This window comes from Octodon degus, unplaced genomic scaffold (genome assembly GCF_000260255.1).
Source record: "Octodon degus isolate 3935 unplaced genomic scaffold, OctDeg1.0 scaffold00233, whole genome shotgun sequence".
In the NCBI taxonomy this organism is placed as follows: domain Eukaryota; kingdom Metazoa; phylum Chordata; class Mammalia; order Rodentia; family Octodontidae; genus Octodon; species Octodon degus.
In genome coordinates, this window is record NW_004524809.1 from 2,130,316 (window position 1) to 2,146,876 (window position 16,561).

General features: G+C 37.2%; 1 protein-coding gene and 1 pseudogene across 1 annotated transcript; both read left to right on the forward strand.

Moving 5' to 3' along the window:
• Nucleotides 1-7,712: 7,712 nt before the first annotated feature.
• LOC101577951 lies at nucleotides 7,713-9,228 on the forward strand (annotated as a pseudogene).
• A 6,064-nt stretch (nucleotides 9,229-15,292) lies between these two features.
• LOC101567052 (short transmembrane mitochondrial protein 1) lies at nucleotides 15,293-15,585 on the forward strand. Its single transcript, XM_012512577.2, has one exon. The coding sequence runs from the start codon at nucleotides 15,317-15,319 to the stop codon at nucleotides 15,458-15,460; it is 144 nt and encodes a 47-aa protein (XP_012368031.1). The 5' UTR covers nucleotides 15,293-15,316; the 3' UTR covers nucleotides 15,461-15,585.
• Nucleotides 15,586-16,561: the final 976 nt, after the last annotated feature.

Here is a 16,561-nt window from a genome sequence, read left to right on the forward strand (position 1 = left end):
CTGCCCTCAGGGTGTGCTGAGATGGCAACTGAGACCAGGCATGGTGGTGTGCACCTGTAATCCAAGCTCTTGGGAGGCGGACACAGGGTCCAGGGAGATGGCTCAGTAGAATAAGTGCTTCCCTGGCAAGCTCAAGGGCCTGAGTTCAATCCCTGGTTCTGCAAAAAAAGAAAAGAAAAGAAAAGAAGAAAAGAAAAGAAAAGAAAAGAAAAGAAAAGAAAAGAAAAGAAAAGAATAAAAGATCACAGCTTCAAGAACAGCAACAGAAAAGAACCACAAAGCAGAGTAAGCAATTAAGTAGAGGGGAAAAGTAGGGAACCAATGGCAGGAAAATAACATGACAAAGATAGGCTAATATGTATCAGTTATAATCATCAATGTAAATGGTCTCAATTCACAAACTAAGAGGGCTGGGGAGATAGCTCAGTGGCATAAGTGCCTGCCTGGCAAGTGCAAGATCCTGAGTTTGATTCCTGTTACTATAAAAAAGAAGAAAAAGAAGGAGAAGGAGAAAAAGAAGAAGAATGGCAGAGAGGCTCAAAAACAAAATCCAACAATATGCTGCATACAACAAACATTTAACTCAAAAGGAAATACATAGAGTGAAAGCGAAAGGGTGGAAAACAACATTTCATGTAACAGGAACCCAGAAAAAGCAGGAGTAACTATTCTGTTTGCAATGTGAACTTCAAGAATGATCTTTAAGAGTAATAATGTTTTCCTTTTGAATTTTTATATAGATGTAAATATGACTACTATAATTATGCATTAGATCCAAAGAATGTCTGAAGTCATCAGTGAGTCTTTAATGATATCCAGCATTTGGTTTTGAAGAAAATAAATGCAAATTTTGCAGTGCTCAAAAAAAAAAAAAAAAGAATGATCAAACGAGATAAAGAAGGTCACTACATACTTGTTAGTGGAAAACTGCAAGAGGAAGCAATATCGTATATATTGTATACATATCTATATATGTATATATCTCCAATAAGGAGCACACAGCTATATAAGACAAGTTTTAACAGACATAAAAGAATCAAATAAGCAATAACACAATTGTATTGGGGAACTTGTTACAAAGAGGTAGGTCAACTAGTCAAAAAAATCAATGAAGATATAACAGAACTAAACCAAACTTGTGAAGAAATTAATTCAGTAGACCTTTATAGAGTGTTCCACCAAACAGGATGTTCTCCAGAATAGACCATATATGAACAGGTAGAACATGCTTAAGTAAATGCAAAGGAACTGAAATGATCCCATGCTTATTATCAGATCACAGTGCAATGAAACTGGAAATTATTGACAAAAGAAATTTCAAAAACTCCATAAACATACAGAAATTAAATAACACCCTCCTGAACAATCAGTATGTCACACATGAAATTAAAGAAAAAATTAAACAATATTTATAATCAAATGAAAATGCAGATACAACTTACTGGAACCTGTGGGATGCAATGAAAGCGATCCTAAGAGGGAAGTTTATAGCAGTGAAGTCTCACATCAGAAAAACAGAACAGAAAAAGATGTGGTATTTTTATACAATGGAGTATTACTCAGCTATAAAGAATGATAAACTCGAAGCCTTTATATTGAAGTGGATGCCACTTTAAGACATACTCATAAGTGAAATAAACCAGACACACATGTACAAATATCATGTAGTTTCCCTAGTATAAGAACTCAAAAGAAGAAATACAAATAGAAAGGTATAATACAAATAAAAGGAAAGCAAGAACTTGAGGACTAGACAATAAAGAGAGAGCAAGGAGAAGTGACAGGAAACACGACAGAGGCAAGTCATACAGTTATATGTATGAGATGAGTAAGGCAATGATCTTGAGAATCTTCAAAAAATTTTTGAATGAAGCAGTTAATTGGAAGGATTCTCACCCTGACTAACTATATATACTGACACCTGTGAGCTAAGCAACTGCACTGAAGATGGTAATTTGTAATAGTAGGTTCATGCTTGGAGTGCCTGTCATTCTGGTCTTCTGAATATGTGCTGCTTGTCTTCACAGGCCAGTTGCTGCTGTGTTGTCTCTCAGGTAGATGATTGTTTAAAAAGGAAGAGGGTGGTGAATGAAGGCAGGAGACAGGAAAAGGAGTGTTGTGAGATTGTCCTGCAACAATGTTGTATATGGTTAGATTTCTGGACTTATGTGCAAACATATATAATTCTTTATTCCTATTTTTTAAATATATTTTAATTTTTTAAATTTTTGGTCATATTCTGTAGGAACTTAAAGTTTAACATATCAATACTTGATGAAAAATACCTGTTCCGTGTTATGCCTAAGATGTTTGATATTCAGACAGTGAGGTTAAGCTCAACAGTCTAGGTTATATGGTAATAACAATAAGCTTCTCTTCTGAAGGGTTAACAACCTAAGTTTGCAGACCAAAAACTAGAGAAAAAGGAGGGCCACAAGGAAAGCCAACATTTTGACCCTAGCTTTCCAAGGTCAATTAAGACTCAGGACATATAAGAACTTGTACTGTAACATCATGTAACTCAGTTGTGTCCCAAATTTTCTGATCAAGGAGATTATGGTGCCAAAGAGGAAAGTGATCGATGATGTAGAGTGTGCCTAAGGAGAGTCACATGGAGAGAAAACATTCTCTCAGGCTTTCACAGAAAGCACATTGGCCAAGCAATGGCCGTGACACATCCACATGGCTGACACTGACAAAGGATCTACAATCTGAGGTACAGGGTCTCAGGATAAAGCCTGATGGGATTTGACTGACCTTATCAGATCCAAAAGCTACAATTCTTGTTATATAGATCTTGCTTTATTTTGGTCTTAACCATCCAGCATAAAAGTATAAAAATGAAGTATAAGAAATAAAGCCACTTGTTATGTTGAGCTGTAGGGGACTCAGGTCAACAACTTCTGACATTGCCAGTGAAGTGGAAGACCCAATACAATTATGGACTACTGGATTATTTTGGAATATTTTGCTGAGTTCACACACCTATAATATTTAAATGATGGAACTAAACAAAAAAAGGGGACATAGATGAATGACCATTCTGTATCTGTGTATTCAAAATGGTTAGGATGTATATATACCTACATTCTCTTAATTCAAGGAATAGAGGGATTTGTTCTAATAGTGTTTGTAAATAGGATATCATGTCTGCATCTTGTATAACAAATAACCACTAGGAAGGCAGTATGCAATGTGTTAATTATTGAAACTGTCCTACAAATTTGATTTGAAACTGACTCATTGCTATTTATTTCTCAGTAAAATTATGGGGAAAAAAAACCAGAATAAACACAAATAAACAACTTTATGATGCACTTCAAGCAAGCCTCTAGAAAAACAAGAGCAATTTAAGCCCAAAGCCCAAAGAAGGCAGGCAAATATAACGATAAGAGCAGAAATTAATGCAACAGAGACAGAGAAAACAATACAAGGAATTAATGAATCAAGAAGTTGGTTCTTTGAAAAAATAAAATGAACTAACCCCTGCTCAACCTTATCAAGAAGTGCAAATTAAAACAACACTGACATTCTATCTCATCCCAGAAAGAATGGCTAATATCGAGGAGTCAACCAATAACAAATGCTGGAGGGACTGTGGGCGAAAAGAATACTTCTCTACTGTGGGTGGGAGTGTAGCCTAGTAAAACCATTATTGAAATCAGTGTGAAGATGTTGCTAAAAGTGGGATTGGAAATCCCATTCAACCTGACTATTGTCCTTCTGGGTATCTTTCAAATGAACTGAAAACATCGTTCCACAGTGATATATGTGCACTCATATTTATAGCAGCACAATATTATGAAGGTAAATCTTGGAAACATCCCAAATGTCCATCAACTGAGTAATGGATAAAAAAATATGGTATTTTTACACAATGGAGTATTACTCAGCTATTAAAAAAGATAAATTCAAGGCGTTTATAGGTAAATGGTTGTTACTAGAGGCCATGCTCATAAAGCGAAATAAATCAGACCTGCATGTATAAACATCATATTATCTCTCTAGTGTAAGCACCTGAAAGAGTAAATAAATTATGAAAGTTACAAAAGATACTGTGAAAGGGAAAGAAACTCTCCAAAGGGAAGGAAAAACAAGTGAAGGAAAGGAGAAGAGAAAGAAAGAAGAAAAAACTAAAAATATTTTTAAAAAGAAATGGAAAAATATGTATGTACATAGGATAGTTTACATAATTGTACTGCTGATTTTTGCTGGTCTGTTGAAAGGAGCAGTTAATGTTTAGTTTTTTTCTCTTATTCTTAATTTTCTTAACCAATTTTGTATGCTTCTATCCCTCCAAACAACTAATCTAAAGATAAAAATATGATAAACAACCACTGTTGAATCATTGTTTTGTTTAGTGAAATTCTGTGTTGTCTCTAATTTTTTTACTATTTTTATTCTCTTTTAAAAAAAGACAAAATAGGGCTGGTGAGATGGCTCAGTGGTCTAAAGCACCTACTTAGAACAAGCTTAGCTAAAGCACAGGGCCCACGGTTCAATCCCCCAGCACCACATGCCAGCCAGCCCCGCCGCCTGGTGGGCTGAGCTGGCCACACACACAAAAAAATATAAATAAATAAATAAATTTTTAAAAAAACTATAAATATTAAAAAAAGACAAAATAAAATTCACTAATTGCCTTTTTATGTTTACTTGTCTGTCCAAGATATAGGCCTCTGGTATGGAGATGGACAGCAGATTCATAAGTGGACCTCTATGAGTCACTGAGTCCCAGCTGAGGCCTGTAATGGTGGGTGAAGCTGTGACATCTCCTGTCCATCAGGATACCTGGATCAAACATCAATTAACTAGGCAAAGAGTATTAAAAAAAAAAAAAAAGGGCATAGCTTCAGGTATCTCAGTCCTGGGTGGAGACCTTCTTGACAGAACATAAACATAAAACATAACATAAACATAAACATTAAGTTAACATGTCTTACATTAGATATTCAAGGATAAGTGCCTGAGCCATTCCACCATTCTTCACTATTTCTGTCCCCTTGTTTTGATAACTAAATAAATACAGGCCACCCAGAGAAGATCTTCATCTTAGCCCCCAGAGACCCTCAAATTCTGTTAGATGATTTTGATCCTCCTGCAGCCCTAAAATCATACTTGACTCATTTATTTAAGCCTTCACCATCCATGCATTTTGGAGATTGTAGGCCTGTTCAGTCTGCAATAACTAAAAGATATTAATGCATCACTACAGCCTTGTTTCTAATCTTTTCTTCTTTTATTTCTCTGTATGTTCCTCTAGCCACTTTTAAACTTTGTTCCCCCTGAGATTAAAATTGGACTATTGAGAATTTACTTACTGTATACAATTTTCTTGTTTGTTTTAGATTTTGTTATACAATAACAAATGTAGTTCATACAGGTAAAGGTGGAAAATTAATGGTTATTTTAGTTTGTCATTTTTAGGCTGTGTTTGATGCTATTGTTATTGCTGATTACACCACTTTAGCCAAAGAGACATATCAGATATATCAGGTTCTACTGAAGCTGTCTAAACATTATAGAAAATACCATAGGCCACTACCAAAAAATCAGGGGCCGGGAAAATCATGCAGCAACTTCTCATTCCCAACAAGATGACAAGGGAGGATCTTGCAACAGACTCAAACTTCCCCCAAAACATCTACATCTGGAAGACACCTTTGAGTAGTCATTTTCTAAGGGTCCTAAATACTAATAATAAAACAATTAACCATAGGCAACTTTCAAGTATCAACCTATGAATTAGACTTTTTTTTAGAAAAGGAGAAGACACTTAATCAAAACACAATCTGAGCTATCCAGTTCACCAAAAGGAAACCCAGGGGACAATGCAGTGAGACACTCTGAAAGCCGCTCATGGGACCTTACTGAAGTAGTAGCAACAAAGAAAATGAATGAGGCTTTAGAAAAAATCATATCAGAAATAATTTCTCAGATAATTGCAGAGATGATGACAACAATGAAAATATGCAGATGCAGGTTTAAAAAAAGGAGCTTAGGAAAATGATGGAAACCACTTTTCATCATTTCCATAATTATGGAAATGACTAACAAGGAAACAAATGGAATTCATAACACAGATTCAAACAGATATCTAGACTAAAAATTCCATTGAAAGTATCCACAACAGAATAAGCCAATGTGGGGACAGACTCTGAGATACAGAAAGATGGAAGGCTTGCAGTTAGCTATCATGAAAAGAAACATTTCTTAAAAATAGCACGGGACCACAAGAAATCAATCTAGCAGCTACAAGAAGCTGAAGAGAAGAATAATATTGATTGAGGCCAATGAAATAGCAGGAGATAGTATTACAGAAAACAGACCTAACATTGGAATAAATGACACTAAGAAGGTTTAGGATGTAGCTTATTTACACCAGTGGACTTGACTGGAGTGTCTCTCAGTGAGTCAGTCCTGCCTGGTGGGGGTTTTGGGTCTTTTATTGGGATAGCAAAAGAGAAGTATAATGACCGATTTAGCATATTATAATTGGAGGTTTGGGTGACATCAGGTGTTGCTAAAGGAGTTTAAACACCTCAGGTTATGTTGCAAGGCCATTAGTTATATAAGTGTAGTAAAGACAGGAGTTACACAAAGGAAGAAATGTTCTGTCCTCAGGCCTGTCAAATATGTCCACTTGGTTTTGGAGGTCATCCTTGGAAGGTTTTTATTTAATATTTTAACTTCCCTCTTCAGTAGCACAAATGGTATTTCAAAAAACCTGTTCACAAACATCATAGTAGAAAACTTCCCTGGCAGGGAAAAAGAATTTGACATACAGTAAATGAGGCATATAGAACTCCAATTAGCCATGATTAAAAAGAAATCTATACCCAGGAATATCATAGTCAGGATTCCAGAAATTCAACACAACAAGAAAATATTAAAAAGCTGTTAGAGAAAAGAAACAAATCACCTATAAAGGAAAGCCCATCAGAATCACAGCTGCCTTTTCCACACAATTCCTAAAGTCAGGAAGAGCACAGAGTGTAATATTTTAAGCCCTAAAAGAAAACAACCTCCAACCCAGACTGATGCACCCCACAAAACTACCTTTCAAAATTAGTAGAGAAATGAAATACTTGCATGAAAAAGAACACCTGAGGAAATTTATGGAACACCAAGCCAGCACTCCAAAATATTTTGAAGGACTTTCTAGAAAGAGCTAAAAAGGACTACAATTCCATGAACCCAAACAGAAGGAATCCATTGGCAAGGCAAATAATTAAACAGAAGGGGCACAGGGGGGAGCCAACAACAGGAAAATAACATGACAAAGATAAATCAGTATATATCAGTTATAACAATGTTAATGGTCTCAACTCACCAATCCAAAGAAGCAGACTGGCAGAAAGGATCAAGAAGGAAGATCCAACAATATGTTGCTCTCAAGAAATGCTTTTAATTCAAAAAGAAAAGTAAAGCAATGATAAAAACCCACCTCATTTTGAAGGAACAGAGATTGGGGAAATCATCAGTATCAATGACATGGATCAACAACTTGAGTTACTATATGACATATTTTTTTTCAGTATTGGGGATTGAACTCAGGAGCCTGCAAGTGCCAGGCAAGCGCTTATTCTACTGAGCTATCTCCCCAGCCCCTTGAAGATATTTTTGACAGGGTTTGAGTTCTGCTCTGACCCTACAGCTAGCTGAGTATCCTGGTAAATTGGAAGAATTACAATAGAAGAAAAGTGCCCTCCATGTACTAGTAAGAGTCCTGAGGGAAGTTTGCAAAGAATGCATTAGTAAGTAACAAACATAATTTACATCTTCTTTTTCTTTTCCAGATTTTCTGTTTCATGCAATAAATACTCACCATAAAATCAAAGTTTTGGGGTTTTTTTGCGGAATTGGAGATTGAACTCAGGCCCTTGACCTTGCCAGGCAAACACTTATTCTACTGAGCCATCTCCCCGGCCCCCAACACATTTTATTTTATTTTATTTTATTTTTGCGGTACTGGGGATTGAACTCAGGACCTTGCACTTGCCAGGGAAGCACTTATTCTACTGAGCTATCTCCCCAGCCCCTCAAAGTGGTATTAACATCACTAATCATGAGTTAAAAATACATGAACTTTGGTAAGAAGAAGGCTGTTGATGAAGACCTTGAAGACCAGTCTTTATAAAGGGATTATAAGAAAAACTTTTTAAAACACCTGGGACTGCTGTACAACAAGAACCATTATTGTCAAAGGTGCTTTTTGTTTCTTTGTGTCCTCATGGCTGAGGACACTTCTATAGAACTAAAGGTAATGAAAAGGACTATAGCTCACATGTTGGTATGGCTCTTGGTAGCAACAGTTTGGACTTGTGAATTTTTGAGACAGGGTCTTGCTATATAGTTTGGGCTGGCCTTGGACTCAGTGATGCTCCTGCCTTAGCCTCCTTTTTCTCAGACAGGATCACACTGTGTAGTTAGGCTGGCCTAATGCTGGGATTACAAGTGTGCACCACTATGCCCAGCTTGTCTCAACCTCCTGAGTGAGAGATTACAAGCATGTATTATCACTCCTGACTCTTGTTGACATTAAGGAAAAATGGCATTTTATGTGGCATTAAATGATATAGTGGGAAAAATAATATGTTATAAATGGTTATTGTTGAAAAACTGGTAAAAACTGTGTGAATATGAAGATTTACGGAGAATCACTGGCTTTTACTGAACCTGTCCTCTGACACAATACTAAGGTACAGGATGGTGCAAGTTGGACTTCTTCCCAAACCTCCTGTACTCCTAGACAATGAAAACTATAACCAAACAGCAATATGTGTGCTTTATTACATAAGCATGTACAATTGCTTTAAATCATTGTTTACACTCACAGACTAAACACCACAGGTAATGAAGATGCTCTGTTCAGATAATGAATTGCTCGAGAATTCATTCCTCTCTGCTTTAACCCTGTTGCCAACAACAGAATTGTGCAGCTTATCTGTGAAGGAAATGGGTTAAAGGTGCTCATGAAAAGGGCTCTGAAGCTCAAGGATCCATTGCTGATGAAAATGATCAGAAACATTTCCCAGCATAATGAACCAATTAAAATCTATTTACCAAAAATAAAAAAGTAAAATAAAATCTATTTACCAATTGTGTTGCATAGCTTTCAGCCCAGGTCTCTACTGATGAAGAGAGGGAGTTTGTGATGGAATATTTGGGAACCCTGGCAATCTACCCATTGTAGATATAGGCCCAGAACTGGTTCTTAAAGAGTGAAACTTTGATTCATACCTAAGTGATAAACTAAAACCAGACTGGGACTGAAATTCATAAGAGATCATTTATATCAGAGAAAAACCAAAATGTTTCTGTCCAAGGAACTACACAAAAAAATTATGGAGCACACTGGTGAGCTGACAAGTGAACAGGCATGTGCAGAATCACAAAAATCCACTATGACAACACACAAAAACCAAAAAGGTATCAACTGTGCTCTACAGGAAAGGACAGAAAAATAAAACATACATGATATCAGTGTAAGTGACACTGGATCATGCAGTTTTCATGTATGAAGACTGTCTTGCGTGTGACAGTTGAAGAAAAGATTATCTCTGTGATAGATTTTTATTTGTATTTGTAGTGTCGGTCACAGAGTTTTTTATTTCTGGTGCTATCTTTTAGGTTTTGCAAGTAAGCACACAGCTAATGTGCAAATGATATTTATTCTAAATGTGCAATACATATCAAAAATTTAATATCTTATTTTATTGATATTTTATATTCATGTTAAATGCACATTCTATAACAAGAACGTCGTGAAAAAACAGAAAGACCAGTAAGATGTCACATATGTCTTACAAAAAGGCCAGAAAAGCGAAAACACATGTGCTATCAGTGTAAGTGATACACTGTGTATGGAATGAGTGAAGTCATGTGTGAAGACTACCAGAGGTGTAGTAACTGAAGTAAAGATTATTATTATTATTGTGTGTGTGTGTGTTTTAGGGAAGGGTCTACAGGGTGTTCAGAGTCTCACTACTCAATCAGACTCATAGTGATCCGCCTGTTTACAGCTTCCCAACAGCTGGGATTATACGCATGTGCCACCATGCCCAATCTCAATTGGAATCTCAGCACGCCTCAGGCACGGGGCCAGCATGGCAGGCCTGGGGATTGAACCTCCAGCCGCTGTACCTGCTTGCAGTCACTTTAATCAGCTGAGCTATCAGCTGAACTATTTGGCCAATCCTTCTATTGTTTTTTAAAGACTTTGTACACCAAAAAAAAGGTTGATGTTAAAAATTTTGATACTTACTCACTAAGTATTAAAAATTATTTAAAATTTTTTTCCTGTTAAGAGCTCATAGTTTAATAAAGTTCACAAAATTAAAATAATTCATAAATGGAAATATTCTAAAGAATAAAAGTGGGTATATACACCCATATACGCCTTTATGACAAAATTGGCATGATGTCCCCCTATGTGCAATTGTTTTGTGTGTTTGCCCACCTGCCTATTCAGCCTGTGCTAGTAATCAGTTACAACACTGCAGCTGTTTGAGTTCAATAGTTTTTCTTTTCTTTGTTGTTTCAGTTTGATGTTTTACTCTTTTTTAGATTTCCATGGAAAGCTCTTTACATAGATTTTCAAGGTAACCAAAGTTATCAGTGCCTCACTTTTCCTGTTTCTAGAGCCCAGTTGAATCCAGACAATTAATTTCCTTTCTCATAATTGAGGACTCATCTAGGAGACTGTGTGCCTAGCAGACTGGGCATGAGGAGGAGGAAGATGTGTCCCACTCTGTATGTAGGTGGCCCACTCTGCCTGAAAGCAATTGCTTCAACTTTATCCATTCATGGGATTTTCAATATTTTCCAAAAGTCTTACGAGGGACGCACCCCAATAAACATTGTTAAATATATTATTGTAGTGAATTTACATTGGCAATCTTCAAAGGTTAAATTCTCTATGGGTAAAATACTAAGGTTTCCTTATTAAGCAATGGTTGTGGTTAAATTTACAAAGCTATATTAAAAGGCAAAGTTTCTCTATTCTACTAGGATGGTTTCTTATTTTCCATTGTTAGGGGCTTAGTTATTTAAATTGATTTATGAGTTTTACTGGTGTGGGGGCACATACCTGTTATCTCAGCACTTGGAAGGGTAAGGCAGGAAGATTACCACAAGTTTGAGGCCAGTCTGGACTGGTTAGTGAGTTTAAGTCCAGTCTGAACTGCACAGCAAGAGCATGTTTAAAAAAAAATAGTTTTGATTAAGAGCCAGATGTGGTGGTGCACACCTGTAGTCCCCATCACTTGGGAGAATGAGGCAAGAAGATCACCACAAGTTTGAGGTCAGCCTGGTCTGCTTCATGAGTTCAAGGCCAGCCTGAAACTACACAGTGAGACCCTGTGCCAAAAAACCACTGTGTTTTGATTAAACAGACATTTTGTTATTGTATGGATAAGTCACATTTGTATGACAGATAATTCTAATCATGGTTGGGAAATTTCATGGGTCAAATATATGGCTGAAACAGGTCCTAGAAGGGGGCTAAATACATAGAAAAGAAATTTTGGATGCACAAGAGAAGTTCATGGGGGGGGTGACATAAACCTCCATGGGAGGGAACTACAGAGGGAGCTGACTCTCAGGGTGCACATGAAATCTCCATTAGAGGAGGTTAAGAAAAACTCAGTCATCGGGACCAACTGACACTGGGAAGTAAAATTCTAGGCCTAGAGAAACAAAGACAGGGAGAAGAAATTCTTCTTGGACACTCCTCCAAATACTCAGATGGACATAAGAAACTAAAGATTGGACATTGATAACAAATAAGGTACATCTATGGGCAAGTACAATCTTCCTAAATGGCACCTCTGTTAAATAATATGCCATTAATATCTTAAAATTAGCTAGAGATGACTTGAGGGTTTGTTCTGCATTAAGATAAACATTTAAATGTGCTTCCGAGATAATAACAAAACAATTGTTCTAATATGATAATATCATGTTAACTGCTACGTTAAAGTAGTATGGTGTCATTGAGCTTTCTCTGTAAAGTTTTTCTGTAAAACGTTATAGTTGTCATCTGTTAACATTCTGTAGAGATTCAACTTCTTTTTTTTCAGAACCAGGGATTGAACTCAGGCCCTTGTGCTTGGCAGGGAAGCACTTATTCTACTGAGCCATCTCCCTGGCGCCCCCCCTTTTTTTTCAGAGAGATTCAACTTCTAAGATAACCATGGTTGGTAAGGAAATAATAGTTCCCTTGGTAATACTAAATATTTCTAGATAATATTATAAAATTAAGCCTGTCAATCCCACTTCAATACTGGTGTAACTAACCTTCTGGGTGTTCAACAAGAGAGGCTTGATGACCAAAGATAGGTAGATAATTGGGCAAAAAGGACAACCAATATTTTAACCTGGCTTTCCAAAGTTAGAAAGGACCCAAGACATAAAGGGACTTCTTCCAGAGCATCCTAAAACTTTGGTACATCATCCAACCTCCTGAACAGGGAGATTGTTGGACCCCAGAGGATGGAAGTCAATCAAAGTACAGTGTGCTAAAAAGGATCATCAGAGAGAGAAATGTCTCTGATTCTTCCACAGGGAGCTACATTGTCAAGCAAGGCTGTGACCTATCCTGGTGGCTGACATTGCCAGAGGAAATAAGAAGCCCTGCATATGGTTCTGAAAGTAATGTGTGGGGAGACTTAACTGAACTTGATAATTTCAAGAGGGTCTAACTTTAACTTGGTTTTAATCACCCAGTAAAAAAGAAGGTAACCAAAGACATATAAAAATAATAGTAACATAGGCTAGACATAGAAAGGGGTGCTCCAGTCACTGACCCCTGATAGCAGTTTCCAGCTACACCTGTAGGCAAGTCTAGGAGCCAGTTGATTAAACTGCTATTCCAATCTCTTAAGAACACTGACTAATGTTGCTCTTTCCACCATCTGCCTTTCCACTCTAGTGTTCATACTTTCTTCATACAGCTTCAATCTCTTGGTAAAGTATATTTACTCTTGCCTAGAAGCTGCAAAACTCCTAATTGTCATACAGATGGAACCAATGACAAAGCTCCAGCCTCTTTTTATTGAGACCCATTGGACAACCCTCCCTGCTAAAGACTTCCATCCACTGTTCCCTAACAATGGTTGCACCCAGCTCAAATTGGTCATTGCCCATTTCCCAACAGCAATTGGATGGATGTTCTTAGAGAGGGGAAGTGTAGAGGGAAATGGTCTTTAGGGTGGGGAAGAATAAAGAGACTCAGTAGGCTTTTTAGCTAATCCTGACTAAAATGAGTAAAAACATTATTGGAGGGAGCAATTAGAGAACAAGGAAAAAACAGATAAAGAAAGGTACCAAATGGCATAGGGATTTACAACACAGGATCTGAGAAAGGACTGACAAGCAGAGCATAAAGAGATCCAGGTGCTCAAAACCAAGATATCTGTTCTCCCCACTTCAAATACAGCAAAGGAGACAAAAAGGGGAGGAGCTACTAACTTAAAGTAAAACTATATAAAAATACATATGCATTCCCACTATAGGGGTGCTATGTTACTGCACAAGATACACATACATAAATTGGAACAGATATTTTTTATCAAGTATTGATATGTTGAACTTTAACTCCCTATAGAATATGATGAAAAAATATTTAAAAATTAGAATATATTTTTTAAAATAGGCATAAAGAATTATATACTTCTTATCTTTACACTTAAGTCCAAAAATCTAACCATATACAACCTTGAAGGCGGACAGTCCCACAATATTCCTTTTCTTGTCTCTTGCTTTCATTCACCACCCTTCTTTCTGAACAACCATCTACCTGAGAGACATCATAGCAGCAACTGGCATGTCATGACAAGCAGTCCGTATTCAGAAAACCAGAATGACAGGCACTCCAAGTATGAAACTACTATTACAGATTACCATCTTCAGTGCAGTATCTTAGTTCACAGGTATCAGTGTATATAGTTAGTCAGGGTGAGAATCTTTCCAATTAACTGCTAGATTCAAAAATCTTCTGGAGATTCTCAGGATCATTGCCTTGCCCATATTCTACATATAACTGTATGGCTTGACATTGTCATGTTTCCTAGATATTCAGACAGATAGTGAGACTAAGCTTAACAGCCTACGTGGTATGGTAATAACAATAAGCTTGTCTTCTGAATGGTTAACAAACTAAGTTTGCAGACCAAAATTAGAGTAAAAGGAGGGCTGCAAGGAAAGCTAACATTTTGGCCCTAGCCTTCCAAGGTCACTTAAGACTCAGGACATATGAGAACTTGTACTGTAACGTCATGTAACTCGGTAGTGTCTCAAATATTCTGATCAAGGAGATTATGGGGCCAAAGAGGAAAGTGATCAGTGATGTAGAGTGTGCCTAAGGAGAGTCACATGGAGAAAAAACATTCTCTCAGGCTTTCACAGAGAGCACATTGGCCAGGCAATGGCTGTGACTCATCCACATGGTTGATACTGACAAAGGTTCTGCAGTCTGAGGTACAGGATCTCAGGATAAATCCTGAGGGGATTTCACTGACCTTATCAGACTCAAAAGCTACAACTCTTGTTGCATAGGTCCTGCTTTACCTTGGTCTTAACCATCCAGCAGAAAAGTATAAAAATAAAGTATAAGAAGTAAAGCCATGTGATATAAATGAAGGACAATTTTATATCTATGTATCCAAAATAGTTAGGATAGATATATAGCTACTTTCTCTTAATTCAATAAGAAGAAAGATCTGTACTAATAGTGTTTGGACAGATATCATGTCTGCATCTTGTGCTATGAATGACTACTACAAAGACAACAATATGCAATGTATTAATTGTTGTAACTCTCCTACCAACCTGTTTTGGAAGCTGTCACATTGCAATTTTTCTCAATAAAATTAATAATAAAATAAAAAAAGAAGTAAAGCCATGCTGTTATGTTGAGCTATAGGGGACTCAGGTCAACAATTTCTGACATTGCCAGTGAAGTGGAAGACCCAATACTATTATGGACTACTGAACTCTTTTAGAATATTTTGCTGAGTTTACACACCTATAATATTTAAATGATGGAACTTAACAAAAGAAGGGTATACAGATGAATGTCCATTTGTATCTGTGTATTCAAAGTAGTTAGGATAGATATATAGTTACATTATCTTAATGAATAGAGGGATTTGTTCTAATGGTGTTTGTAAATAGGATATCAAGTCCGCATCTTGTACAGCAATTAACCACTAGGAAGAATGTATGACTTCCGCTCCTGAGCCGGGGAGGCTGGGCAAGGGACTCGCGTAGCTGTGGCTGCCCAGGCGCCCTTCCGGTTCTCCCTGCCGACAACATGCTCCAGTTCCTGCTTGGATTTACTTTTGGAAACGTGGTAGGAATGTACCTGGCTCAGAACTATGACATACCAAACCTGGCTAAAAAACTTGAAGAGATTAAAAAGGACCTCGAAGCCAAGAAGAAACCCCCTAGCTCCTGAGGCTGCTGCAAGCACTGCGTTCTGTACACACTGCTCTCCTGCCTGCGGTGGCCTCCCTGGACTTCTGTTCCCAAATTTTTCTGTGTGCCGTCTCCAGTGTCAGCGATTTTCCTCTTTGCTAGACTACATGGTCTCACTGTGAAAATTGGATCCCAAGTCAGGAACTATTCTTCACAATTTCAGCTCCTCATGTCTTCCCATGTCTTTTTTCCAGCTCTTCGGGAGGCTCAAAGACTGAAATTATGGTGCTAGGCTGGCAGATTCAACCTTTATTTAGTAGTTTCCTCTCATATTGGGGATTCCTATTTCTTGTCAAAAGAAAAATTGCAATGTTTGTATAGTTGATCAGATACAAATAATGCTGAATTCACAGTTTAGTGATTATAATGGGTGCTTGTTAAACATTTGTTACTTAACTTTTTGTTTTGAACTATTAAAATTAATATCTAGAATCCAGAAAAAAAAGAATGTATGCAATGTGTTAATTATTGAAACTGTCCTACCAGTTTGGTTTGAAACTGTCTCATTGCTATTTGTTTCTCAATAAAATTATGGAAAAAAAAGATACACATACATTCCCTCACTGAATCACTTACTTGACCTTATCTGTAAGGCTCCTCCTAATTAACCCACAAATCCCAGGGATACAGCCCTGACAAGAACAAGCAGGCAGAAAGAAAAAGAAGCCCATCTATGAGTATACACAAAAGTAATGGTGCCCAAGGGGCCAGGGAGATGGCTCAGTAGGATAAGCGCTTGACTGGCAAACGCAAGGATCTGAGTTCAATCCCCAGTTCCACCAAAAAAAAAGAAAGTAATGGTGCCCAGATTAGGGTCCTGTATCTGGAATCCATCTATGAAGGTCTAGGGAGCTAATCAGGTTGTGACAAGTTCCAAGTACTGATCTGGGAAGGAGGATTTTATCACCTGATAAAAGGGAGCTAGAAACAAAAGTCCGGGGAGAATCCATCAGATGCCCCTGCCCTCACCTCACATGGTGAAGCTTTCTGTCTTCTGATTTTCTCCTTTATAAATATATTATCTTCTTTAAAAAAAAAATCTATCCCTGGTGTACTGGTTGATACATTGTGTCAACTTGAG

Bases quoted from the DNA above. Each gene is read 5' to 3' on its own strand.
- LOC101567052 (XM_012512577.2), top strand. From the start codon at position 15,317: ATGCTCCAGTTCCTGCTTGGATTTACTTTTGGAAACGTGGTAGGAATG.